This window comes from Leptosomus discolor, chromosome 4, assembly GCF_034619465.1.
Source record: "Leptosomus discolor isolate bLepDis1 chromosome 4, bLepDis1.hap2, whole genome shotgun sequence".
NCBI lineage: Eukaryota > Metazoa > Chordata > Aves > Leptosomiformes > Leptosomidae > Leptosomus > Leptosomus discolor.
In genome coordinates this window covers 22,833,791-22,860,091 of record NC_141394.1, presented here as the reverse complement: position 1 = coordinate 22,860,091, position 26,301 = coordinate 22,833,791, and the positions used below count along the sequence as shown (strand labels likewise).

At 44.0% G+C, this 26,301-nt stretch overlaps 1 protein-coding gene across 6 annotated transcripts in view; it reads left to right on the top strand.

The window, feature by feature from the left end:
* EPHA5 (EPH receptor A5) overlaps window positions 1-26,301 on the top strand; it is a 203,288-nt gene that overhangs the window by 150,540 nt on the left and 26,447 nt on the right. For 2 of the 6 annotated variants that reach the window (XM_086464672.1, XM_086464673.1), the window contains 5 exons: window positions 2,183-2,307; window positions 5,121-5,280; window positions 9,291-9,396; window positions 19,004-19,069; window positions 25,949-26,016. In XM_086464672.1, coding sequence (XP_086320798.1) covers window positions 2,183-2,307; window positions 5,121-5,280; window positions 9,291-9,396; window positions 19,004-19,069; window positions 25,949-26,016 — 525 coding nt within the window. The remainder of the gene's footprint in view (window positions 1-2,182; window positions 2,308-5,120; window positions 5,281-9,290; window positions 9,397-19,003; window positions 19,070-25,948; window positions 26,017-26,301) is intronic. The other 4 variants (XM_086464676.1, XM_086464675.1, XM_086464678.1 and 1 more) reach the window with 3 other exon arrangements.

The window sequence follows — 26,301 nt, the reverse complement described above, 5'->3', positions numbered from 1 at the left end:
TCTGACTTTCTCCGTCTGCCACACCTCTGCTGCCAGCTCTGCAAGCTGGAGGACAGTCCCAGAGGGGCAGGGGTCCCTTTTTCTGAGTCCTTTGGTGTCTCAGTGCTGTCCATATAGTATGTGAGTGTGTCATGATAAGAAGTGATCAGTATCATCTATTTAACTAAGGTTGTAGAATCGCCTGTTATTTGGCACCGCCCCCCCCCCCCCCAGTGAGACTTGTTTTCTGATGCCTCTGAAAACAGTGAAGCTCCCTTTGCATTAGAGGGGAAGTTCATCCTATTTTAATGGAGTTTACTATTTGTTATATCTTCTCTGGGCTAACACATCTGACCATACGCATGTGCGCAGACTGTATATCTCACATGCACAACTCAACTTACTGTGTGCACACATGCACAACACATATTTAGGCACCTGGATTAATTAATGGAAAGTCCTATACCAGACTAACAGGCTGAGTCTAGGTTGTTATTTGCCTTCACGTAGCCCAAAAAATTGTGGAGGACAGCTGAGGGTGAGGTGACTTTGCGGATGAAAAATTGGTGGTGATCACTGTGCAGTGCCTACATGAATAACACGCTCATCATTCAAATCAAGGTGATTTTTACTTGCTCAGTGGAGCAGTTGTGAGCATGGTGGTGGATGCACAGGTAAAAAGCAAGCATTGCCTGTTTAGCTTGATGCCAGCTCTCCAGCAGAAAACAATATGGAAACGGCCAACACCTTTCAGGATCCTTCGAGAGCCAAGTGGGGGAGAGATTAGTAAACAATAGTGAGAAAAACTGGGTCTGAAAAGAGACTGTAGTGCAGGAACTTGCTTTAAAAGAGAAGGCTCGCTGCTAGCCTTCAGTCCAGAGATAATTGTCTAGAGCTCTTCCCTTACTCTTTTTGGCTGAAGATCAGACCTGGCAAAATTAATTTCTTTGTTGTCTTTATTTTACTGAATGAGTTGAGTTTTTCTAGTACTATGTTAATTAGCTAGTCCTACATATAGAAGTCTTTTTATATATATAGTTCCGAATAAATTTTGGAAGATAAAATGTGGTCATTTGCTACTGCTCTTTGCACTCAATTCCCCATATGACTATAAGGGTCTTTGCCGTGGTCTCCCCCACTGCCCTGTAATTCTTGCTGAGAGCTGGCCTGTCTAGAGGGTGAGTCAAAGGCCCTCGGCCAGGCACGGGCTGTTTTTTCCTCTGAAGAAGTGCTCTTGTCCCTGTATTAGAGACTATGAATTTCTCCTGTCCTCTTTTCTTTTCACTCAGTGTTGTTTCCTAATCTCTGGCATGAAATACCTGAGGTGTTAGGGTTGCATTGCCCATAGCAACTTTTGCTAGGGAGCTGGCAGGGGTGGTAACAACCGCAACTTGAAAAGTCTCTGCAGATGTCGAACTGAAAACAAAGGATCAAGCCTGTTTCTGATGCACATGTGTGCTGCAAAGGGCAGATAACCTTTCAGGGCTGCGTCTTAAAATAATAAGCAGAGCTGGTGTAGCTGCTTTCATGCTGTGGCTTCCCCAAGCATGCCGTGAACTTCTGAACCATGATTGCCATTAAAATCTTTACAATTGCCTTTTGCAAGGAATTAGCATCACTATGCGAGCTGTAACACCCCAGTGATATTTATGGAGAGCAATTGAATTATAAAGGTTGTAATGGCCTTGCTACCCTGTTCCTTGCTTCTGGAAGGAGGGGGCTGAAAGATGCCTAGGCTTTAACTACTGTACAAGCCAAAAAATTAATGGTTAAGGAGCCCACGTAATCTAAGGTCTTCTGAAAGATACATACCTTCAAAGCAGCTGAAAGAATGCAATATGTAATCAATGTCCAATTCTGATAACGTAGCCCCCTGACATATTTGAAAAGGCAAGGTGTGGGGTTGATGTGTTTGAAAAGTGCTTGAAAAGACAAGGTTGATGTGTAAGCTGCTGATGGTAGTTCATGTTGTTACTTTGCTCGGGTGGATGATGCTGGTCAGATCCTCAGCTGCTGAAAATCTGTGAGAGTCTAGTTGTTAAAAGTGGGCAAATACCACCGAGGTGAAAACAGACCCTGCTGATCTGCAGTAGCTAAGGATCGCCTTGCGTTTGGGGATGCGCTGATGAGTTTGACTTTGGCAGGGGCAGACTCTCTTGCTAACCATGTTTTTTGTCTGTTCTGTTTTTTTCCTGTCTTGCAGCACCTTCTCCAGTCAGTAGTGTGAAAAAAGGGAAGATAACTAAAAATAGCATCTCCCTTTCCTGGCAGGAGCCAGATCGACCCAACGGCATCATCCTGGAATACGAAATCAAATATTTTGAAAAGGTGTGACGGAGTGATTGCTGAGCATCCCAAGTACCTTCTCTTTACTGTCCTCTTCTTTCAGTTACAATTATTTGAATCATAGAAGGGAATGGAGTGATTTTATGCATAAATCAATGTCAGATTGATTTTACAGTAAATGATTAGAAAGACTTGAAATGGGGGTGTTATTTTCCATTAGTGTGCCACTTCTCTTGAACAAATACATTAAATCTGCATGTCAGATTCCTCTCTGGCCTTATTACATTAAGATAGAGCCTGCTTATTTGTTAAAAATAGGGTTGGAGATCAAGCACCTATCTCCTCCCCAAAACATCAGGCTATCCCTGCCTTTGATATTTCGTTTTCTCACTTGATTTTGCATCCATGGTGTAAGGAGAGGAGAAGGATTTTGCAGAGAGATTGTATCTGCTCTGACATGAAGAAGGGCATCGTGACTTAAAAGCTTGCCTGGATTTTCCAGCTTGTGGTCTTGGTCTAATGGAAAACACTCTCTCTTCCTACAAAACTTGCCTTTCCTAGTCGTCATTTCAAATGGCAACTTGTTCTCTTCCTGTAAAATTAATGAAGTTTAAATGAAAATGGTAACAAATACACTTTGTCTAAATAGCTTCTTTTGAGCGATGCAGCCTTAGATCTTTGGAAATCTTAGATTTCCAAAAATGAAGTTTGCAAGAGCTGACCGAATAGCAGTTTCTTGCCTCAGCTGGGATTGTAGGGTGTTCTTTTTTGTTCTGAAATAGCCAGGCTTTCTACAAGAAAACAAGAAGAAAATAATGAAATTGAGTCACAATTCAATTTTTTGTGGGGTTGCATTTCTGTTTTAAGGAAGATCTACCATTAGTTCTGCCTATGACCCAGGTGAAATCTCTCAACATGGACCAGGACTGGGTCCTTACTCCTCTTCTTTCTCTGACCATGGAGGGACCTGCTTAGGCAGCCCATGCAAACAGGGGAAATGCTTCTGCATCAGGATAAAATCAACATTATTTTTGCAGATGAGGGAGCTTGGGCAAGGGCACAAGATGCACAAGTGGCTTAAATAGGGCTGAGGTTTTCAAAAAGCTTGAAGCACAGAGCGAGAATCAGGATATGCTATTGCTGGAAGTAATACATTACAGACTCTTTTATTAAGTTGTTTGAATGACTGTTGTGGGCATTGAATCCTTACTGTGGAGTGGCCTGGGAAGATTAGCCCCTAGAAACCTTGATAATGAGCAAATAATTATAGCAAAAAAATCCATATATTTGTTCTTTTTACTTAGTTTATTTTCAAACAAATCATGGGGTGGGGGGAGCTTAAAACGTTGTATTTGTGGTCCAGATCAGTCTCAAATAGTTTCATTAAATAGTTCTTCAAGTGCAAGTCCTTCACAGGGAGGTAACTTCAGCCAGTCCAAGTTTCTACTGTCGTTATTTATTTCTTTCAGGCTGATGGCAAAGCTTAGTGTTTTCTGTAAGAAAGCCCAAGTATTTAAGTGTTTGCAGGAGCCAACAGTGTATTGAAAACCTAATTGGGCTGACATACAGGCAAAGATGTGACCAAATATTCACTTACTGCTTTTTAACCAGTCATTGAGTTAGATTTAGGATGTTGTCCTTAATCCTTCTTGTTTGTTGCTACTGTCATTCATATTCTCTCGGTTTTCAGTGCTTCATAAGGGTAAATTGCAGTGTTCATTTCCAAGGGATGAGAATGATCTGTATTAAATGTTTTGGAAAATTGAGTTTCGCATTCTAAGAGAAATCTCTCCTTAACAAGAAAAAAAAAAAAAAAGCATATATGTATACAGACACACACACACACATTTCTCCAAAACGGTCTTGTGTAGCTACAGGCTTCAATCACAAAAACTGTAATCGTACATTTGGAGATTCCCAGGGCCTTATCCACACATATTACTGTCAATGGAAAGTTGCCCGTTAAATTAAAAAGAAAAATCAGTTCAGATCCTAAGAGCTAGACAAAAATCTTGGTAGAGAATTGCTAAGAACTCCTGTTTACCTCATAATAATTTGGATCTGAGAGGATGTGGCGAATAAAAAGCAGTTTCCAAGTTTGTAGACCTTAATTTATGAGCTCTTGTCTAGATTATGTGTTACAGTAAATAATTCTCAGAGTAATTACCAAGCATTTGAGCGAAATTTTAATCAAAGAACTGAAACTCTTTCGCATTAGAAACTGATGTAAATGAAGATTTATTTCAGCAATTTTTCTTCAAGTTCATTGCTTCAGAAGAACAATGCAAAATTAGGTATTTTCCTGGAGTTTTGGTTTATTATTCCCTTCCCACACTCTAATTCGTGGTTCCAGAAATGCCAGCATAAAGTTGTACAATGCATAATTTATTATTCTCTTTTAGGCCTAATTATGTTACTGGGAAGTTTTGGTATAAATTAAAGTCCCTTTCTAAGGTGATCAGACTTTTTTCCTCTTCCCTGTGCCTTGGGATTGATCTTTGTAGGATGAATCTTGCCATTGCCCTGGGCCATGTATATCCCAAGCAATGGAAAGCTGCTCCTACTGCAGGTGCTGTTTTGGTCCCTGTATTGTCATTTATGGGTGGAAAGTCCCTCTCCTCTGTTTCATACCTCCTAGAGTCATTCATTATAAAAGGTAAAATCAGATCTCACATTTTGTACTGCAGCAAGGGGCCTTCGGCGTGGGGGGCGGAGGGTGACAGAGTTGAGGAAGAGATTCTCCAAAATACTATTTCAGTCATCCTTTGTAATGTTGCTGTGGGGGTTGTCAAGAGCCACTATTTGCACATTTGAACTTTGTGTTTGGGGCGGGGGGGTGTGTGTGTTGGGAAAAGGACCAGGAAATGAGCTACACCATCATCAAATCCAAAGAGACGACAATTACGGCAGATGGCTTGAAACCAGGCTCAGCATACGTCTTCCAGATCCGAGCCCGGACAGCTGCTGGCTACGGTGGCTTCAGCCGAAGATTTGAGTTTGAAACCAGCCCAGTGTGTAAGTCCTTTTAATTACTGTCAGCCCATGTCTCTGAAACGGTTACCAGAAACAAGTCAGGGGATCGATAGCTTTTCAGAGAGCTCTTCCTCATCCTGACCTCATCCCTTGGCTTTGGAAACATCAGGCACACCATGACCATGCACTAGACAGGCTAACACATCTGTCCTTGCTTCCTTGACTCATGTGGTCAGGCAGGAGGTGAAGTCAGGGAATCTTCAAGCTCCAGAGCTTTGTAGCGTTCCCTGCTTAGAAAAATACTGTATTTATGAGAGCTGATGCAAGAGAGGACAAGGGCTCTCCTCAGGAGGGACAAAGGGGATGGAACCTGCTCCTCTGCACCTCTTAATGGCTGGCTGCAGAGGATGCTGAGCTCTCTTAAATATCTGCATCTGGGGAAAAAAAAACCTGGAATGGTGCCTCTCTGCAAGGGGAAGAAATGAACCAGCATTAGCGTCTTTTGGTGTAAGTTCCTGTCAAGATGAAAGATGGTTTCTGTTGGCTGCCAATGCCACAGCCTCAAGGAAAGGAATTTGACTTGTGATCAGAAATGGGGAAGATGTGCACTGTAGGCAGAGGACTTTTGCTTGGCCTGTTACAAATTTATGGGGTTTGAATTTTTTCTTTTTTTTCCAAATGAATCTGATCATCTGGGTCTGGATTCTGGAGCATATTCTGTGGCAGGGTGAACTCCTGAGGCCCACAGAGGCTCAGATGCTCTTTCAACTTTGTTCAGGCACAACAGGGGAAATTCTTTTTGTCCCAATCGCCAAATTTTTGCAGAGATTCCAAAGATAATTTTCTCCCTCAGAAAATATGTCCTATCTATTTCAGTTTGTACAACTGTAATTTATTAATTTTTTATACTGTTTGCATGGAAGAGAAATTTTGTGGTGGAAATACTCTTCAATCCTGTGGGAAAGAGCCTATTTTCTGTATGTTTTTCTTGGAAATTTAAATTTGTCAATACTTGGATTACTGTTACTCCAGTTCATTTAAAATTCATCATCTTTGAGAAGAAGATGCCAAGTTGTCTTTTCAATGCATGCTACCTTTGAAGCCGTAATAGATTTTAAAGGAATCATTATACATGTGCAGATCTGGCTGTGGAGCCGGTGATTGAACTAATACAGTGCAAATTGCATCACGATGCAAACATTAATGCAATAAGAATGATCTATTTAATGTATTTCTTATTGTATTAGCCATTAATAGTGCCCTATAAGTAGCAACAAAATCATGTTATGCCAAAAATGATTCTATATTATACTAAGGAAATTTTGCTTGCAGTTGGGAAGTTTCTAGTTTAGAGTCATTTGAGTGGTAGTGTTCCAGACTATAAATAAATAATACATGAAACTGTATGCACATTTGATCCAATGCTGTCAGTACCTAAGATCCTGGTCCAAAAATAATGGCATTTCCACAAAGTCCATCATGTAATTATCTGTGTTAATCAGGATTTTTTGAGGGCATCACGTGGTAATATCTTTAAACTCCTTGAGTCATTTAGTCACACCCGAACCCCAGTCTTTTTAGCATTTTAAAGACAGAGGAGTAGGTACTTCTCTGATACTAAGGAGCTGCCAGCATAGTCAGAGGAATACCTACTGCATGGTCCCCAGTTTGGAAGCTGGGAACTGTTCCTCTGTTGGACTTGAGCTCTGGATGAAGCAGGACTTAACCAGATGTTTAATCGCTTAGTAGAATTGAAATGCAACACAAACCTCAGTATCTTGCAAAATGGAGCTCCATTTGACATTTAAAACCTTTTAAAAAGAGATTATATTTTTTTCCAAGGCCCTCTATAAAGTCAGTATTAGTACCAGCAGTGTGACCAGACTCCCACTGCTTTTCTGCACATCCCAAAGAATCTGAAAGCAAACACAGATCGAAATCTCACTGCTACATCAGAGTTCAGATCTGAAACTCTTCTTAGAGCCAAAGCAAATTATTTTCATTCAGGCACAAATGAAAATCTTTTGAGTGACTGTTGTGAGAATCAAAACCAGACTCCAGAGTCGTTTGGACCAAACAACAGGTTTTATTTCCAGTTCGCAAGGTTTCTGTAAAGTTATTTACAGAATAAATAGAGGAAATATGAAACAACAGCCTGACAAATGCATTGGGGTGAAGCCGTTATTGGTTTTAGACTTTTTTTCCAGATGTTGGGATTTTTTTAGATACTGCTGCCTACATGTGCAATTCTGCAAAGCGCAGTGATGCAGCCAGGGCTGCGTTTGCAGCAGAAGTTTTTTATTTGGGTGGAAGCTGTTGCTGGGTGTATCCACTTGCTGCTGTCCTCCTTTACAAATGCTACTGAGCTTATCTAGCCCTGATAAAACTAACCTTGCCAAAAGCTGTTTTTTGGCTGGATTGGTGAGTTAATCCAGCTGGTCAGCCAGACAGGAGTGGGAACATCTCACCAAATTGAGAAGGAGTAATGCAGGTCGCCCCTGGCTTTAAATGGCAGCAAGGTCCCAGCTCAACTTATGAATTCAGGCTTTTTAGCTGCTATAGATCAGAACAGGATTTATCTCATTTCCCCATCCCTCGAGCTGTGCAAAAACCACTAGTCACAGCTTAATGTTCTCCTTTAAATGTTTTTTTTCTTTTTAATTATTTTGTCAGGAAAGCAATAAAACATCATCTTAAGGAGCCTCCATAAATTCGTGAGGCTAATAAAATCTCTGGATGATGGCACGGGTTTGGAGCAGTTAACATTAAATGGTTAATGTATCGCAGCCAGTCCTTCTGAAATCATTTACATTGCTGTAGCAGGTCTCCGCTTGAGCACCGGAGGGCTCCCATATGAAGAGCTACTTGAAACCCATTGTGGATCAATGTTTAATGCTGTACTTTTTTGTCTTTCTTTTCTTTTAACAATTAATATGGGACTATATTCAGTTATTTTATAGCCTCCATAAAGTTAATCCTGTGCTAAGGACCCCTTTTTACTTTAATCATTTAGTTAAAGGCTTCTTCAGTCCACAATCGATTCCTGCTGCTCCCCGAGGTGGGTGAAGCTTCGTCTGGGGCTGGCACAAGGGTAGGAGCAGCAGCGCCTACGCTGGGGAGCTGGTTTTGCAGGGAGGAAGCCAGACTTGAACCCCGGGGTGGTTAAATATATGCAGCTAAATAAACTGGCAGGGGAGAAGGCAGGGTGAGGAGACTTTGGTTTCTGCTAGGGGAACCCCACTTGCAAACCCCTGGGGAGGGATAGGCTCCTTCCCCTGCAGTGCCAAGCAGATAAACAAGATAGAAGTGGTGTTAGCATTTCCATTTTACAGGCTGCAGGAGCTTGCTCACCTGCTCTTAACCTGTGGCAAAACTCAGTTCTTGAACAGCCTTCCTGATCTTTCTACTGGCATCTTTATCACAGGACTCGTCTCCTGCCTTTTGGCCAGAGAGCTCTTTACAAGGCATGGGCCGGGAGAGTTCTGCTTCCCTTGGCCAATAAACAGACCAACCAGCGTATGTGTCTTAGCAAATTCCTGTTTTACAGAGGGCACCTTCTGGCCATGTGATACAGATGGCACAAGGACTTAGTTTTGAATTGTTTATAGCTTCTGGAAGCTCAGGTAATGCTGTTTATCTTGGAGGTCTTGCTTATGTCTCTTAACAGAAACATTCCATAATGTTCTCCCTGCAAATGGGAACCCCTTGGGTTTTAAACTTTTATCCCTGTGATTTCTAATGCAGCTAACCCAGGAAGACAAACTTGAGTTTGCAAACTTGAGGGCTCCATTCTGCAATACTTTGGTCTCTGAATTCAGCAATGAGATGCAATTTTGTCGGGTTTTTTGCTTGGTTTTGCATATGGTTTTGGTTTCTTTCCACCCATTTCCTTTCCAAACTCAAAACAGACAGCAAAGGGGGGAAACACAAGCCATAAAAGAAGAAACAAACTGCTAAGACTTGAAACCTCACTGGCAGCCTCACTAGAAAGACTCATGTGAGTGCTGACTATCATTTTAACCTTAATCTCCATTTTCTGTTTCTCATCTCAGCAGTAGCTGCATCCAGCGACCAGAGCCAGATTCCTATAATTGTTGTGTCTGTAACAGTGGGAGTCATTCTGCTGGCTGTTGTTATCGGTTTCCTTCTCAGTGGAAGGTAAGAGAAGAAGCTGTGTATTTATACTTCTCCAACTTTTGTAATAACTTTTATCTGACCAGCTGATTAGCGTGATTTAGGCAAAAGCAGCATGTGAACAAAGCTGTCAAAGCAGTAGCGCTGTAAAACAGCACGAGGGTGGGCTGATTGATCTGTTTGGACAGGCAGGAATGGCAAAGGCTCGCTCACAGATGTAGTGCACTTCCCAATGATTTTCATCTCTGTATAGACTGACCCTGATTATTCAACTTGATTCTCACAGGAGTGTTTTCATATTCCTTTAAAAATAAGCAGAACATGTTATTACAGGTAAAATATCCTGGAGCCCATATGTTTGCACTCAGAGCTCATAATGGATTTTGCTCACAGAGAAAACGTGACTTCAGGAAAACACTTGCAAAGAAAAAGAGAAGAAACCCAGCCAAACGGCCAAGCGCCCCAAGTTTTGGTCAGGTCTGGATTTCGTTTTTCATGTGTGGGACACTAATGTGTTCCCCACGTGGTAGTAAATTACACAGAGAGCTCCCCCCACGGAGGGAGAGCTCAGCTTCAAACCGTCAAGCGATCCCCTTGACTTCTCATGTGCTTAAACATAGGCAAGTGATGAAAGCCTGGGCTATACCATCTTTGACAACTCTAATGGAAGCTGATGGAACTTGTTGGTGAACAAGGGATTGTGGTATTGGGGGAAAAACTGGCTTGTATCAGAATCAGTTTGTACTGCGGCACTAAATCTGTGTAGCAGCCAGCACACAAGGCACTTTTTTCATATACTGCATGTGTATTAGTACATTTTTTTAATGGCTGTAGTCAAATGATGCAACATCCTTAATGCAAAGCAATGTGAGGTGCATCTCATTTATAAGGCTGAATTTTTTTTCAGTGCAAAGTAAACATTTATGCTTCTAAGGTACCCATCAGCCCACTGTTGCTTTCATGATACAAGTCTGTCTTCAGCTCAAGTCTAGCAAGGTAGCTGTAAATTACAGGATATTGTAAGTGTTAAGAGTAGTTACAAGATACTCACAGAGGAACTGTGCTGATAGTGAACATATTGGCTGAGGGTCTTATTTCCCAGAGGAGGTAGGGTATCAGTCTTCAAATGCGGGACGGTGAAATCCAGCCAGGCTGAGCAGCTCTGTCCCCAGGCATAAAGCATCCATGGAAGGACACAGTTATTTCCTGTCTTAAAAGGTAAGTGTGCTGCCAGACTCATCTCCAGTCAAGGTCAGAGACTGACAGCCTCTTCCAGCTCAGCCATTTGAGCTCCTGTTGTCTGTTTTGAGTGACTTGTTGGGCTTAAAAATGGGAAAGCAGATGCTTCTGCCTGCACAAGAAGCATGCAGCGGCGTGGTGGGGGGGTGAATGGCTACAGGCCATTCACACCACAGGCTACAGGAAAGCTGTAGCCAAAAAGACTTGGCTCTGAACACTATAGGCAGGAGTTCAAGTCTCTCCTTAGAGGCTGGACGTTTTGAGTCAAATCCATCCTTGAATAGAGCAGGGAGGGGTGTGGGCCTTGGCCTCCCACAGCTTGAATGTGTGCTTGTATCAGTGCAACCAGGAGGATGGACACGTGGCTGTAGGGAAGCCACAGATGTAAGTCTGGTACCTATGCAAGGAAGAGTCTAGGGGGCTGAATCGCAGGTGGAGGGACATGTATCCCTGTGTGGCCAAGAGGAATCACAACTGTGTGGCAACCAGAAGCTCTTGCTTTTTCCACAGTCGCTGGCAAGCACTCAGGACCCGTTTGGGGAGGATTTGCCCTTGCAGGTCTCCTTTTTGCTTCTACCCTCTCTGGTCCAAGCAAGCAGTTACAAAGCCCGAGCCATTTGTCAGTAATTCTCGTTAGTTACATCTTTCTGTCCTTTGCCCTAATGGGCTTTCCAGGATGTGCTTCCTCTTGGCTTTTTATCTCTTGGTATGTTTATAAAAGCCCTTGTCTCTTTTGGCTAGAGTCTTATCCCTGCCTCTGCTGCTGCCTTAATCCTCCTACCTTGTACTCATACCTCTCTCCGTGGACCTCAGGGCAGCTGCAGGTTACCAGGAACTTCTCCATAGTGCCACGCTGGATGTATGGGAAGGGGCAGGCACAGGGAGCTGAGCTCTTGGTCCATTTTTATCTTTTCAACCCTTCCCCTAAACTGGGAAGAACCCAATCCCTCAGCTGGAGGTGGTGAAGAAGCCTCCGGTGCCAAGGTTTAGTCCATCGTTAGAGAATTGGCTTCAAAACCACATTGCTTCTCAGCCACTTTGAGTTCCCATAAATTTTAAAGCCCGTCTAGTGTGTTGAGTGACTCATGAGAACAGAAAAATAAACCCCAGAAGCCCAGAAAGCTGACAGCCAATTTGAAGTTAAACAAAGCAAAACAAAAAAATTGCTCCTGTTTGGAAGAAGCAGAGATGCCTCTGAAATGTGTCACTCCTGTTGCTTTGCCTTCGATATGATTTTGAGACAATTCATGGAGTGAGTCTCCCGCTGTGCCACTGCAGGGATGATAAACACATTCCAAGCCATGGGATAATCCCTTTCTGAAGCTGTTAACCTGTTTCTGGAAGACACTTTCCTGTATCTTTGGAATGGTTATGTTCCAGCACCTGGTTCCAGGGGGTTAAATCTCCTTTCCTAATTCTTTCCCATACTTGTTTTTAGAAAAACAGATATTTTGAACTCCAGGAGTTGCTCCAGCTGTAATCACCACTGCTTTCCACACCAAGCAAGCTGTGCAAAGCCCAGGCTCTGTCTTTTCTGCTAATGTAGGAGAGCAGTTACAGCCCAGCAGCAAAGCTAAGGAGAAAAACCCTCTTGCTCTGCAGCACTGAGGATGTAGCCTGGCCAGCTCCTGCAAACAGGCTTCTTGTTGCTGGCTCCATGCTGCTCCCAGGTTCCCTGGGAGGCCCTGGGCACTTCAGAGTTACAATATTCCTCCCTAGGATGCTGTATGACATCTTTTTGTGCTTATCCTCTCAAGTGCCAGGCTGAAGCAAGCAGGGGCTTGAGAGCAGTCCTGCAGTGAGAAAAGGATGTCCTCCTGCTATCAGCAGCTCAGAAAGTATTTTCCCAGCCATAGGACTCAGGATTTTGCTGGGCTCTGCAGGCTTTTTATTTTCCACTAGGTCCCTGGAGGCAGAAGTTTCCACACCTCTTCCCCTTTGTTTGTTTTCAAGTATCTCTGCAATTTTCTCCCTTCTTTTGAACGAATGCAAGTAACAGCTTGGCATTTCCCATTGGCAGCTGGCCCTAAACCAAAGGTCAGCTGAACGGTTGTCACGGTGGCATTTCCACATGCCAGTGTCCATCTGTGGAAACGCGCTTTGTGTCTGAAGCTGGAGGTTCCTGGGAATTTGAAACTAAATGTGCTTTGCCCTAAACAATTAAGCTGCATTTCAGAGCTTTTTACTTGCAGATGCTCCAGAAAACTCTTCCTGTAAATAATGCATCCTCTGACCAAGGTCATAAATGCCAAGCAAAATAGCTGATCACTTTTTTAAGTTATCCTGCGTTTTGCATCAAGGTCATATTAATAATATAACGATCAGGATTACAAATCAAAGAGATTCACTAAATCAGACTGTAGTTGTCTCAGCAAAAAAAGAGAAGTGGATTGAAAATCTATTATTAAACCAGCTACAAGCATTAAATTAAAGAACATGGAGTTGTTATTATCTTTGTTTTGTTAGGATTATGTGTTCTTGTCGAAAGCGCAATGCATTTTCAGATAGAGCAAGGCTATAAATTTTGCTTTCCTAGCAACACTTGAATTAGATGCTACTTGACATCGTTGTTCCTGATTGAAGTATATATTAATCTAAAATCATTACAGACTTTTGTTTTACAGTCTGCGTCGGACAATGCCAGTCACAAGGATCTTTGCACTGGCTTGCAAGGAGCAATACACTGCCACAGTCATTGTTGTGGCATCAGCCCCTTTCTTCCTACAAACTGAGGTAGGAAGCCAGGTTTGCATCAGCCTGGGAAGGAGACCCACTGCTCCAGAGCAGTTCCCCCTCTTTTGTACTTCAAACCAAGCCGCGTTTGCAAAACTGACGGGGTCTTAGGGTGAGTGTTAAGAGACTACTAGTCCCTCCGGTCCCCCAAGCATTTGAGCTTTGTAGCACTAAACAAAAGCATGGGCTTTTATAGAGTAAAATGGGGATGCTATTAGGTCAATGCTGTGCATGTTTACAAAAGCTGCTCAAAGTAACTAAGAAGTGTGCTGTGCATCTGCATTTATAGCCAACTACCCATTATGGATGACCTTTCCATTTCAAGTGATCTTCCAAAGAACCGGAGGGAGCTTTTTATAGAACTTAAGAAAAAAATAGATTTGAAGCAACAAAAAAACTGCCCCTCACCCTGTGTCATGCGTATATATAAAAATCTCTGTCTGGCAGGGAACTAGCCTTCGAAAGACAAAGCAAAGACAAATCTTGCCGCCTGGGTATTGGCAATTAGAGGCTTCTGCACCAGAGTATCCATCCTTGACCTTAGCTGATTTAGACTTTTAAATATCAGCCCCTGCAGTGGCAGTGGGCTACTTTCTGGACACAAATATGTGCATCTTGTTAAAAAGTGACTTTCAGGGAGTAGAGAGGGTGAAAGGAATGTGGTGTATATCCTAGGTCCTGAGCCAGCGTTTGCAACCTTCCATGATGTGGAAGGTCAAAATCGATTAATTTTTCCACAACCTCCCCCCCACTCCATGCTATTTTCCAAGATGTGTCAGGGCTTAGAATAGGTTGCTTTTTCGGTATTTCCGTAGGAAATGGGAGACGGTTTGTAGATAACACTTTTCATAGAGAGAATTTTTCCAGCATGAGTCACAATTTTGGTTAGTTGTTACTTTTTAAGGGATTTTTATCTGTACATTCTTGCGTGCTCTTCCTTCTTCCTACAGGACATTCTCTTTTGTAATTTATAGCCACTTTATGATGTGCTTACTGCCAAATATTCCCTGCGATTCACCTGACAAGAGGAAGGATTTTGTTGGGGAAGCTATTGCTCTGCCAAGTAAAAATTCCCATCCACCAACAGCAGGCAGGGTCTGGTCCTGCTTCTGTTGGGGTCAAGGTTTTTATGACCTCCATCATGTTAACAGCCTCTTTGCTCCTTGGCAGTACATTTTCGCAGAAAGGAGCATTATCAGCATTGGTATACAGGATCCCTCTCTGAAAAAAATGTGCTCCAGTGCACCCTTCTGCACAGAGTGATGCCTTCCCGGGCCGCTGTGGAAATTTGCTGCCTGTAGTCCCCGTCTCTAGCATCCTGCCTAATTCAGTTTGGCAAACTTGAGTGCTCTAACACCTTTTTTCCTTTTTATTCTAAACACTTTTTGGCTTAGTACTTCTGTGCAAACACACTGGGCTCTGCAAGCCAGTCTGAGCTGCTGCAGTTTCGAGGAGGGGGTTTAGGGACCTAGGCTAATCTGCCTTCAGATGGCTTTGGCCCAGACAGGAGGTGAGAGTTGACCAAAACTGTAATTAAGCTCCAAGCCCATGAGGCATTGCCCTTGAAAGCATCATTTCTGAGTTGCTCTGGCAGCAGCCAAGGGAATGGGGCAGGAGGATCGTCATGAACAAATAAGCGGCTGGCATAAGCTTTGTCTGAGCAGGGGAAGTTGGGGGTAGTGCAGCAGGCAGTGACAAAAGCTCCTCGCCTTCATTCAGATGATGCATTTGATGGCATTGTGCAAGTCCCATTTCCACTTTGAGAAGGAAACTGGGTTGCCCTTCAAGCTGAAAATGGAGCCTGACTTCAGTAGTAGCAGCTCCAGGCTCCTGCTGAGCACCAGTGAAAGCCCCATGCGTATGTAGTGTTTTAAAGTGGGGTTTTAGTGTCTTCTCTTGGCTGTGGAGTGGGTAGAGGATGAAGAAGAAGATCAGACTGTCCTCCCTCTGCACTTCCGAATGTATGGATGTTCCACCTTGCTTTGGATACTAGAAATAGGAAGCATGACCTCTCCTGGGGACACGCTGTGGTGCGGCACTTGGCCTCTTACCTAGAAAAAGGTTATCCATACTTTCTTACAGCTTAGACATAGCGAAGTATAATGCCGGAGTTCTTTCCAAGTGCAGTTCCTTTCCCTGGAACCGTTGCTCTCCTTCCAAATAGTGATTGTATAGATACCATCTGCTTGGGCTTCTGCATTCTCAGTTCCTCTTGAACAGCGCAGAGACGTGCTTTAACATGTGAACTAGGTATAGCTCAGCAGGAAGAGCAGGTGACTCCTTAAACATTCATATAGTTCTGGGCAAAGTAGGATTATATTCCTAGCAGCTCACAGTGTGTAATGCTGCTCCTCTGATGTTTGAAGCAAGTGTGTTGACTCATGAGGTGCTAGGTGTAGTGTTGTGCATCTCCTGTGCATCTCCTGACCTGGAGATGCAGGAAGCAATCGTTGCTATTGCTCAAGGCTGCATGAAGGATTAGAAAAATCTTCCCAGGCACCCTCAAGTATTTCAGTCTCTAATTGCAAGTCTCTGAAGAACATACCATTAGAGCAGCTTATTAAAAGCAACAAATGAGGCTTTCATTTATCATGACTCCAAGTCTTCAACTTGTAACTCTTAAAAGCCACAGCTATTTACAGCAGAGCCTCTCGGAGATCTATCTAGCCACTAGAAATGTAGTTTAATTCAGAATGGTCTCTGGGTCATCTGCAGACTTGTGGTAAATTAATTACATTGATTGCAGGCACAGTTGTTTGGGCCCATCACATATATACATTTCATTAACAAAGCATGTAGCCCAGGGTTTGAAACGATGCCAATGGTGTTGATAAGTCCTCCTAGCACAAGCTTATTAAAGTTTCCTCTCTGGACAGTTGGGTTTGCAAATCACATAGGCATTGTGGGGGTCACCTTTGCTGGAACTGAAGGAGTGTTGGCTTTATGTGCCTGAGGTAACTGAAAGACCGAAAGCAGTAGAGTTGGTCTAGCCGAGTGCCAGCAGGCCATGGAGATCCAGGAGGTGCCACTGCACCTTCAGGCTCCTCTATGTTGCCTCTGCCCATCTGCAGCCCTTTCCTTGAAGCCACAGCTCAAAGCAGAAGTCACACTTTGTTTCAAGCCAGCCTGGCTGTTGGAGATGCTGCTGCCTCAATGCCTTGTTCTTTACCAGCAAAGGGGATTTAATGCTGCAGGTGTTTCCTCAATAACCTTCACTGTTATGTAGATGTGTCATCTGTTGACCTGCAGCAGATTGGAGGGGCTCCTGACTGCCAACTGGAGCCAGAGGCAGCCCCCACAAGCTCTCCTTGTAGTCTGCTGCTTGATTCAGTGAGGCTGGAGGAGACTTTGCAGGAATTTTGTATACAGTGCTCAGTGTAACTCTGACTGCTTCCTGATACAGTTCAGCGTGCTGGCTAAAGATCTTGAAACTCCAGAGAGACCTGGGTGTATTTCACTGGGTGTTGATCTGTTATCCCACCACAGCATTTGATCTCATCTGGAAAGTGTTTTCTTTCAGCTCCTCAGTTTCGAGACTGAGAAAGCCCTGCGTGGATCATGGAGACGTGGAAACTCTGCCCCTCCTAGAAGGCATCAGCACCCAAATGTGGTGGCCATGAGGGCACAGCGGGTTTGCTGGAGTTTAACATCCAGTTTTATTTGCCTCAGGATTTTTGCATTCTGAAGTTCATCTGCCAAATCAAGCCATCCTTTTAATACAAGCAGTAGTAAATCTTCCTTTGTCCTAACTGTTCAGGCCAAGTAGTCCATTCATTTACCTATCCAAGGGCTCCTGGGACTGGAAAGTGAATTTTGTTGTCTGCTGATCCAGTTTTGTTTGTTTCCAAAGCTTTAGATTTCCCGTAATGTTACACCTCAGAGTATTTTGACCCTAAGTGCATAGCATTATGTGATGGGTGAGCAGGAGTAAGGCTGCGCTGAGCCCTATTTCCCTTGCACTTGAGCATTTTTTTCCTCCTCATAAAGGGAGCAAGAGAGATCTGAAGCGCTCTGCATTCAGTGCAGGGAGTGGATTTTGTCTCAGAGCAGCCCAGTTGCTGATGAGGTGCTCAAAGTGTTTTCTTTGTTTAAGAAAACAGAGAGCTCTTTTCATTTTAAGGAAGTGATTGCTTTTCAGTTTAAGTGAACTGTTGTTTAAAAAACCTTGACTTCGCATGCTGAGCAGTGTGGGAAGGTCTGGTGGCAGCCTGGGGGGAAAAGGGCCTCCTAGCTAAAATGTAAGCTAAGTCATCATAGCCACAGTGATCTTCTGGAGACATACCGGTTCCCTGCACTCAAATCGTGTGAGGTTAAACCCCAAAAATGGCAAAATTGACTCAAAATATATAATGCTTGGGTTCTCTTTGTGTGCTTTTGGGTTTTGGACCTCTGGTATTAACTTGGATCAATGGAGAGGTTTAGTGAGGGCTGAGCTGCTCCCATATTCGTATGACTGCACAAGCTGGGGCATTTTGAAAATACAAAATATTGTCAATTACAGTAAAAAAATATTGGCATCACTGTTTAGAAAATGTTAGCAAGTTGTTTTGCTGATGCAAAAGGAGCTTAGAGAGACATTCTTCACCAGTTCTAATTTAAGTAAGCACATAATCCAGTATATAATTCTGTAAATCACTGCATGCCTGAAGTTATTTTGCATCATAATTTAAAGCAGTGCAGTTGCAGAATGTTAATTATATCTAAATAGGCTATTTTAATGTGCTCAGGCATTGTAAGTTATACTTTATAAAAATCTGATGGGGCACAATTTTTTTTCAAGAATGACATGTTATGATGATTTGAGGAGAAATGATGAGTGAGATCTTCAGCTGACTTTAACCAGAGTATGTCTGCACTATTGGTCTCCTGCTTGTATATCGTACTGAAGTTCTTCCTGTTGTTTCTTCTGCGCTGTGTTCTTTTTCAGGATGAATTACCTTAATAGATTTGGTAACATAAAAAAGGTCCATGCAAGTTCTCTGACAAGGGTAAAGGGCAATTATTGAGGTGCAGCCAGCCTTGAGTTACGGACTGATGCCAGGCGAACCCGTACTCTGATTAGACTAGACTTACGGCCCTGCGGCTTCAAAAGCAAGCTGTGGATGCACGCGGTGCCTTTCAACTCACCGTATTTTGAGTTTATTAGGCTGAATGCTCTCACACAACTCATAAGGTCCTGCTTCTGCAGATACGTAATGTGAGTGTAAAGCTTCGCTGATACAAGGAGACCCAGAAAGGGCTGTGTGAGTTGAGTACATGCATAAGGAGCTCGCATTCATCCAGTGCTTTTTTTTTTTTTTTTTGAAGGAAACGGTAACTGTGCCACACACATGCTTGTGGAAAAAGTCTCTTTGCCTGCTCCAAGGCAGGTGCTTAAGTTTAAGCACATGGGTGGCCCCATTGATCGTAACAGTGGTACTCAAGTGCAGGAAGCACATGGTTAATTGCTTTGCAGGACCAGGATCTATACGGTCTCACCAAGGTGCTTTTCTACAACAGTAGCACATGCTATGAAATTCTTGCAGCCCAGGGTGTTAAGATCCAAATAATAATTGCAGTAAGAAGAAAGAAGTACATATAAAAATGTTGTCAATGTGTTTGCACCTTGCCAGGACAGTGGGATTATTCCTTATCCTGGGCCTTTTTGTTTGCTTTTCAGTTGCTGCGATCATGGCTGTGGGTGGGCTTCTTCTCTGCGTGCTGTTGCCTATCCGAGCCTAACATGGTCAGTGTTCCCACCTGTGCTGGCTCCTATTTCGTGTCCTCCCTCCATGTTTTCTGTGCACAGTCTGCCTCTCCCTCCCTTTCTTGTATTGGCCTGGAAGTTGCTTTCTCATCCAATCTCTGCACCCAGCTTGTCTGTCTCAACAACTAGAAGTAGCATGACCCAAAGCAGAGTGTCTTCAGCAAGGGCAGGGGGCCCAGGGGAAAAACATCCTGATATGTTATGCTGTGATCAAGCCAGACGCTGCACCAGCAATGTCATGTGTTGTAATAAACCATCACGTATACCGGACACTTCATCAAATTCTGCTTCTTGTCACCAAAAGGGGCCGGGGGAGGTAATTTGCTCTCAGGAAGGAGGTGGCGGGGGGTCAGGCAGGGATGGAAAGGTATTTAGTGGCATGTAACATGCATGTCAGTGAAACGAACTGTATGTCATCGACATACATGTCCATGTGTGACACACACGGCAATGACGTGATGCTCTTTGCCAACGATATGCTCCAGCGGCTTTGGACATATCTATGTGTGCATCAAGAGCTGCGTGTCCGTGCTGCATGCTGCCCCGTTCTGCCACCAGCTGGGCTGCCTCACTGGATTCTGCTCTCTTGTACTCTCCCCTCTTTTCTAACTAATCAAAGGAAGGGCGATTTTCATTTCTGTTGGTTTGACTCGACGGAAGTTGAGTTGCTCCCTGAAGGGAATGTGTTTTAGGTCTCTGAATCGACTGTAATCTGTGCAGGCAGAGATCTTCGTAAGCCTTCTAGGAGACTCGTGAAATCGCAATCCCCATCAGATAGCTGCTTGAGACCATAGGAGCACTGAGATATCCCACATGCGTTGTTAAACCGGGAAGGTTTAGTAGCACAGCTGGGTGAGAGGTGTGGAACTCTTCTAACTGGGTTTTCTGGGGGATGCTATGTATTTACATGGTGGTACCTGGGTCATGGTGGAATCCCTGGCTGTGGGGCACAGTGGTCACCAAGGTGGACCATTCTTGTGTCCCCTAGTGCTGTGTTTTGGCTCTGACAGAGGCCTGAACCAGGGAGGAGTTTGCAACTGCAAATTCCAAAGTCCCTAAAGTAGAAGGCTTTTTTTTTTTTTTTTTTCTTCCTGCTGGAGCATTTTTAAATTGGTTTTCATGACTTTTGGGTGCTTAAGAGCAACAGTAGCAAGGAAGGCTGCTCAGCAAAAAGTGTTTGGCTGCAAAATGTTCTTCTGGTGTGTGTGGTTGTTCCTGCACGCCACCAGTGGGTTTGGCAATGATTGCACTAAAAGAAAACCTCCCGTTACATCTGTTGTCTGTCATGCCTGTGCCACCAGTGCAGGAGCAGTCCCTCGCTGTGAGTCATGCTTCAAATGTCCTCAGGAAGGCCCCCAACCAGAGAATGGCAGCAATGGAAAATACTTCTCAAAGGAGACCAGGAGTGGGCTGGATGGCTACAAAGAAGAGACGCATAGGGAAAACTTGGCTGACCTGGAAAACACCCTCTGCAAGTTTCCTCCTAAGCTGCGGAGAGACTAATGTGACAGCAAGCTGCGCAGGGGAAATGGGGAAAGTGACTTCAAGGCACGGACACTGTTGGCTGTGCTATGGGAAGGCACGACAACCTTTTTAGAAAGATTTATGGAGATCACTTCAGAGGGAGCTTCCTGCAAGAGGGGGAAATGATATCTTGTTTAAATTATTTTTAATTGTTCGGTTGGTGGTTTAGGAAAGCAAGGAGTCATTCAGTGCAAAGGCAGGGAAAGACTAAAAGCTAAAAATACCACCGCTGGAATTGTGAAACTTCCTTTGTCAGGCATCCAAGTTAATCAGAGGTCGAAGGCAGGGTCAGACTGTGTAGAGGGGGACAGCAGTGGCTGGGAAAGGAGTGGAGATGGTGGTGAGCCTGCAGCCCTTAGAAAGGGAACCTGCCCTAGTTTCTCTTGGGCCAGTCATCTAGTGTGTCTTTGAACTGAGCCAAAGGTCTTTGCATGTCATTGCAAGACCTTTTACTGCTCTTTTGATCCCATTCTCCAAATTACAGGACTTTGAGAGCAGGTAAAGGAGTTGGATAAGTCAGATTCCCAGCCTGCATGGGTTGCTCCAAATTACTCCAGGTGAAAGTTTGGTCCAGTGCAATGGAAGTAACTCATTATAGACTTCAAAAAAAGCAGGAGGAAAGTGAACAGAAAAATGGGAAACAACTTCCAGTATAAAAGCTGTTCATTTTACCTAGTCCCTTGACAATTCCCTGGTTTTGTGATACTGAATATATTCTAGGATCGCAAGCGACAAAGGCGAATGCTGAACATGGACCAACGTTGCTAGAGGTAGACTTTTGCCTCTGGCTCTCAGTATCAGTGTTGTTTATCCAGGATAAAACTATTTGCTGAAGAAGTTATTGTCTCCACACATGAGCTGAGGCGACAGGATCTTGGCCAAATGGACGGATACATGTTTGTTCCTCTGGGTGGAACATGGTCCTGCCCTGCAACACGTATGCAGCCTTATTGCTTTAACATCTTGGAATAAATAGCCTGAAATGAGCACTAACCACTTGTAAACAACAACCTTACAGTCCTCACAAACTTCCTGTAAAATGACGGCTTGAGATGTGTTGGGTGCATTCCTCAAAGTTGATTTGTTGTGAAAGATGTGCTTTTGAATGAAGATTTCACCCCTGAAAAGCAAGTGGCATTGTGTCTCTGTTTCAGAGAAGCACACAGAATTCATTTAGCTCATATTTAAGAGATTAAATACATGTATAAATCTCTGCAGGACTGGGACGGGAGCATGCTGCTTCAGGGCACAGGCCGTTCGATGGTACTGACTGCACCTAGCAAGGTGAGGTCCCTTTCCTCATCAGGGATGTCTAAATGGTGTCCCCATGTGCATTTCCAGTAACGCCTTGGCTGTGTGCTGAAATGCTTTGGCCTATGCCTATAAAAAAGTACATAAAGACTCTCCCACATTACTGCCTGGGGCTTGGATGTCCAGGGTCCAGCTCCACAGTCCCCTGGCTGTGTTCTGCCTGGGTTGTGACCAGAGTGGTGGCCCCAGCTAGGGAGATGGAAACTCCTTCCCTTGGGCATTCTGTGTTTTTTTGCGGATGCCTTGGGTGGCCGAGGGGCCACACGCCACCCAGCAAGGGCACCCTGATGCACAGGGTCAGATGCAAAGTGTCTCCATTGGTCCAAAGAGAGCAAGCATCTTTCTGCCTTGTTTCTTGAAGGATTTTTCTCCATGAATTGGCTTCTGCCATGCGAGGCAGTGGGCATTCATTTCCTAGCTGGATTCTTCATCTTTCTACCTGTCCGTTTTATATTTTATAAACCTATATAGGGATCATTTTACAACTTCACTTTTATAATCTACCCCATAAATATTTTACAAGCTGCCTGCCAATCTGCAAGTAGTTTTTAAATAAGACATGATGCCTTCAGAATATTTAAAGTCTCACTTTTTTTTTCCTTCTTATTCTTTTATTGAAAAACACAGAGCTGTGCAAGGAAGACATCTGCTTTCTAGATACAGAAACTGGGACAAATCTACAACAGGAGTAAATGAGTTGAGATTCAGGTGTGCTGCTGAATTACGTTGACTTTTTGGCTGAGTGTCTCCAGCTCAGTGGGAGATGAAGCGAGTGTCAGGATCTTTATGCTTTTGCTGTACGTGATATAGAAAAGATACAGGAAGTCTATGGTTTGTACAATGACAATAAACTAGAGAATGAGTCTTCCATCAAGAAGAGGAGGCTTCCATCAAGAGGCTTTTGACTCGCAGCTTTTCCAATAAATATTAAGAGCAAATGCACATGCAGAAATGGACCATTTCACAAACAAGTGGGAGCTTTTTCTTCTCCCAAATATATTGCAAAGCCACAATATTTAGATACTTTTATCTGCCAGTAAGGTTCACATTGTGAATCAGGGCTGTTAACCTCAAATAGCAGATTCTTATGGGATTTAGTTGGGGAAGAAAGGAGAAAAAAACTACTTGTGTGTGTTATTTAAGGCATCTGAGGTCAAGAAGGGAAGAGGTGCAGTTTAGCCCCAGTCAGCATGTACATGGCTTGTTTCTCTGGGGAGTTTAAGAAACTGAGCATACGAAGGGCACAAGTGACTGCAACGGGCAGGTTTTGCAGCAAGGTTTGTTAATGACACCCAACTGTTGCTTGACAGTTGCAGTCCACTAGCTGCCATTTCACTTTGGCATGTCTTGTCGAGGCCTGTTTTAACGATGTTTTGGGGGTCCCAGAGCCTGATTTCCTATGCTAATGTGACATGCTGCTGTATGTGTTACCCAGCTCGAGAGAGGGGGGCAGTTGGAGCCAACTGGTTCGCGTTGGCCCTTGGAGTGTGTTCCTGGTCAGTAACACATGGACTGTTGTGCATCGAGGTGTGCTTGGATCACTGGATGCAAGCGATGGCATGTACCCCATTTCTCTGTCCTCCCTCTTTGTGGTCAAAGAATCAGGAGATGCAGGTAGTAAAAAGGATGTTAGAAAAGCTTATTTATAGGTGAAGTACTCCAAAGCTGAGGAAGAGATGAGAGCATTTGCTCTAAAAGGCGAACAGAAGAAATCTTATATATCTGCGTTTGGTAGAAGGATGAATTGAAACATTTGTGTGTTTTAAAGAAGAAAATTGGATTATACACCTCAATTCAGAAAAATGACTTCTGCAGAAAACTGATGTAACTTTTGGCAACTTGCAGCAGAAACAATTGGAGTTGCCAGAAGTGGGATTTGATACTGATACTCATATCTCTAGTTTACATACTTAAAGGGTGAGGCAGTATGATGAGGGAGGAGAAGAATCCATTTTCACCTAGGGATTGTGAACACCGAAATGCACTTTGAAATGACCCTTACTCCCAGGGTCTTGGCATACACCTAGTGCTTGGTTTTTGAGTTGATTAGGCAAGACCCCTAGAAAAATACTCAAGCATCTCTGCTGCTGCTAGAGCAAGGCGATAAGCACCAACATGTGGGTAACTGAGCTGTGTCTCCGGGCATCTCATTGCCTCTCTCGTGGGTTTTGCATTCGGAGCATGATAGTCTCAGCTTGGTTGCTGCTGCTGAAATCATGCCCTGCATGGATAGTCGGGCTGTTTATCAAATGCAACCCGTTTATCTCCCTGCCTGTGGCCCCGGACTGCCTGCCAGCCTCCCCCCTTGGCTTCTGCACCTTGCTTCAAACCATTCTCCTGTGCTTGCACAACCTTTGCAGTCTGTTTTTTCCACCTCTCCCCTTGGCACAGGTCTCCCCTTCTCCCCAAGGTAAGCTTGCGTGCCTGCTCCCCTTCCCTGAAGTAACCCTGGGAGCTCATTTTGCTTTTCCCCTCCTCAGCCCACCAGTGTCCAGCTCTGCTGGGGCCAGCTCAGTGGCGGTGCATGCATCCCATGGTGTTGGGGCTTTTGTTTGTAATTGTGATCGTTTCCAAATCTGGTGCCAAAATCCTATAGCCGAAAGGCTGCTTGGCCCCTTGCATCCGGGCAGACAGCAGTTCCCTGTAATAGGACTTCACGCTGAGGACATGCAGATGCCTATTACTGCCTCCTCCTAATTGCAGTTTTGTTTCTGCTAATCATATGCTCCTCCTTGCTGCGAGTGATGCTGGAATGCTCGCATCCCCCTGTCTCGAAAATCATGGGCAATGGAAGAGAAGACTCTGAGTTTCTCTGCTTTAAGTGGCTTCTTGGTGACCTGAGAGTCTCTTTGAGGTGTGCCATCTAGCAATCCCACTGTGCACTGGCTGGCTTGGAGGTGCCTGTTGCAGGTTTTTCAGTCTACCAAGCAGTGTCCATCTGTCTCCTGTCCATGTGGTTTGCTTTAAGGATGATCCAGGTCCTGTATCCAGTTATATTAGGTCCTTGGAAAGACTGGCATATGTATGTGCATCATACATACCTCATCCTCTATTTTTAAATGTATATGAATATGTGTATATAGCAGCTTTCCTTGCCTATGGAGTTACCCTGTGGCTTCCTATATGGTTGTCTAAGTGAAGCAGGTCTCAGAAATGCCACCAAAGCAGCCAGTTAATGCTTAGAGGAACAGAAAGAAAAGTGAGGAATGAGTCAGAGAAGAGCAGTCAAAGACTAATGGGAGGATGCCCTGGGGGAGATGTGACTCCCATATGGCTGTGGTTGCAAGTCCATGGCAGGATTCAGCAGTGTCCTTGCACTGCCTGGTGCTAACGTGGGAGCAAGATAGGTCAGGCAGCGACTGTGTGCCTTTTCCCATCTTTGTTGCTGCTGGGCAGAGAGGATGGCTTGAATGGTAGCTCCCCTGCATAAAGACAGGAGATGTGCAGGAAACCCCATCAGGGTCAGGAGTACATAGGAGGCCCTTGAAGGCAGTGAGGCAACAGGTTTTGGCTTTTTTAAGCCATTATTTTGCATGTGTATAAGGTGTTAATGTTTACACAAGACTGTTTTCTAAAGTATGAGAATTAAGTTCTGTGCAAATGAAGGGGAACATGCAATGCATACAACATGGTGCCTGCAAAAGCTCTGCGATCCAGGAGATCTTGCTTCTGCAATTCTAATGTTTCATCCCATTCCCCTTCCATCGTCCTTCCTGTTCTTGCTTTTTTTCTTCCTAATAGTAGGTGAATTAGATGTATGATAGAGTCGAGTTGTTCAGAGGCTTCTGTGGGATTTGGAAATACAAGTCCAATTGAAAATCAGCGGGCCTTGGGCCCTGAGTCCCGTTAGGGAAATTGCAAGTAGTTTGATGAGCTAAAACTGGGACAGCAGCAATCCAGCCGCTAGAGAGGTTGGATTTGTCGCTGCTCTGGGTTTTTTGTGCTTTGTGTCATTTGAAGTAAAGATTGGGGTTCTGCCATACCAGAGACAAAAACAGTCTTCGGGATTTTTTTTTTTTCCAGGCGATGTGGCTATAGCAAGGCTAAACAAGATCCAGAAGAAGAAAAGATGCATTTTCATAATGGCCACAGTGAGTAAAGATCAAACGTGTATATATGTGTTTTTTGCTCTCTGTGGTAATGAGAAATAACACTGAGAGGGTGATGGGTTTTTTTAAGAAAAAACCACCAGTCTGATTTTGCTGATAATTCAAAAAAGAATTGTTTGTTCTGTTGTTCGTTAAGTCCCCACCTGCCCCTGCTCTAAGGCCCGTGGAGAACTGCACGTTTGAACAGTCCTTATATGTGCCCAGCTGTTCACACCTGTACACGTGCAGCGGATCTCTCTAGTGAGCCATTTTCTTCTGTTCCTCTGT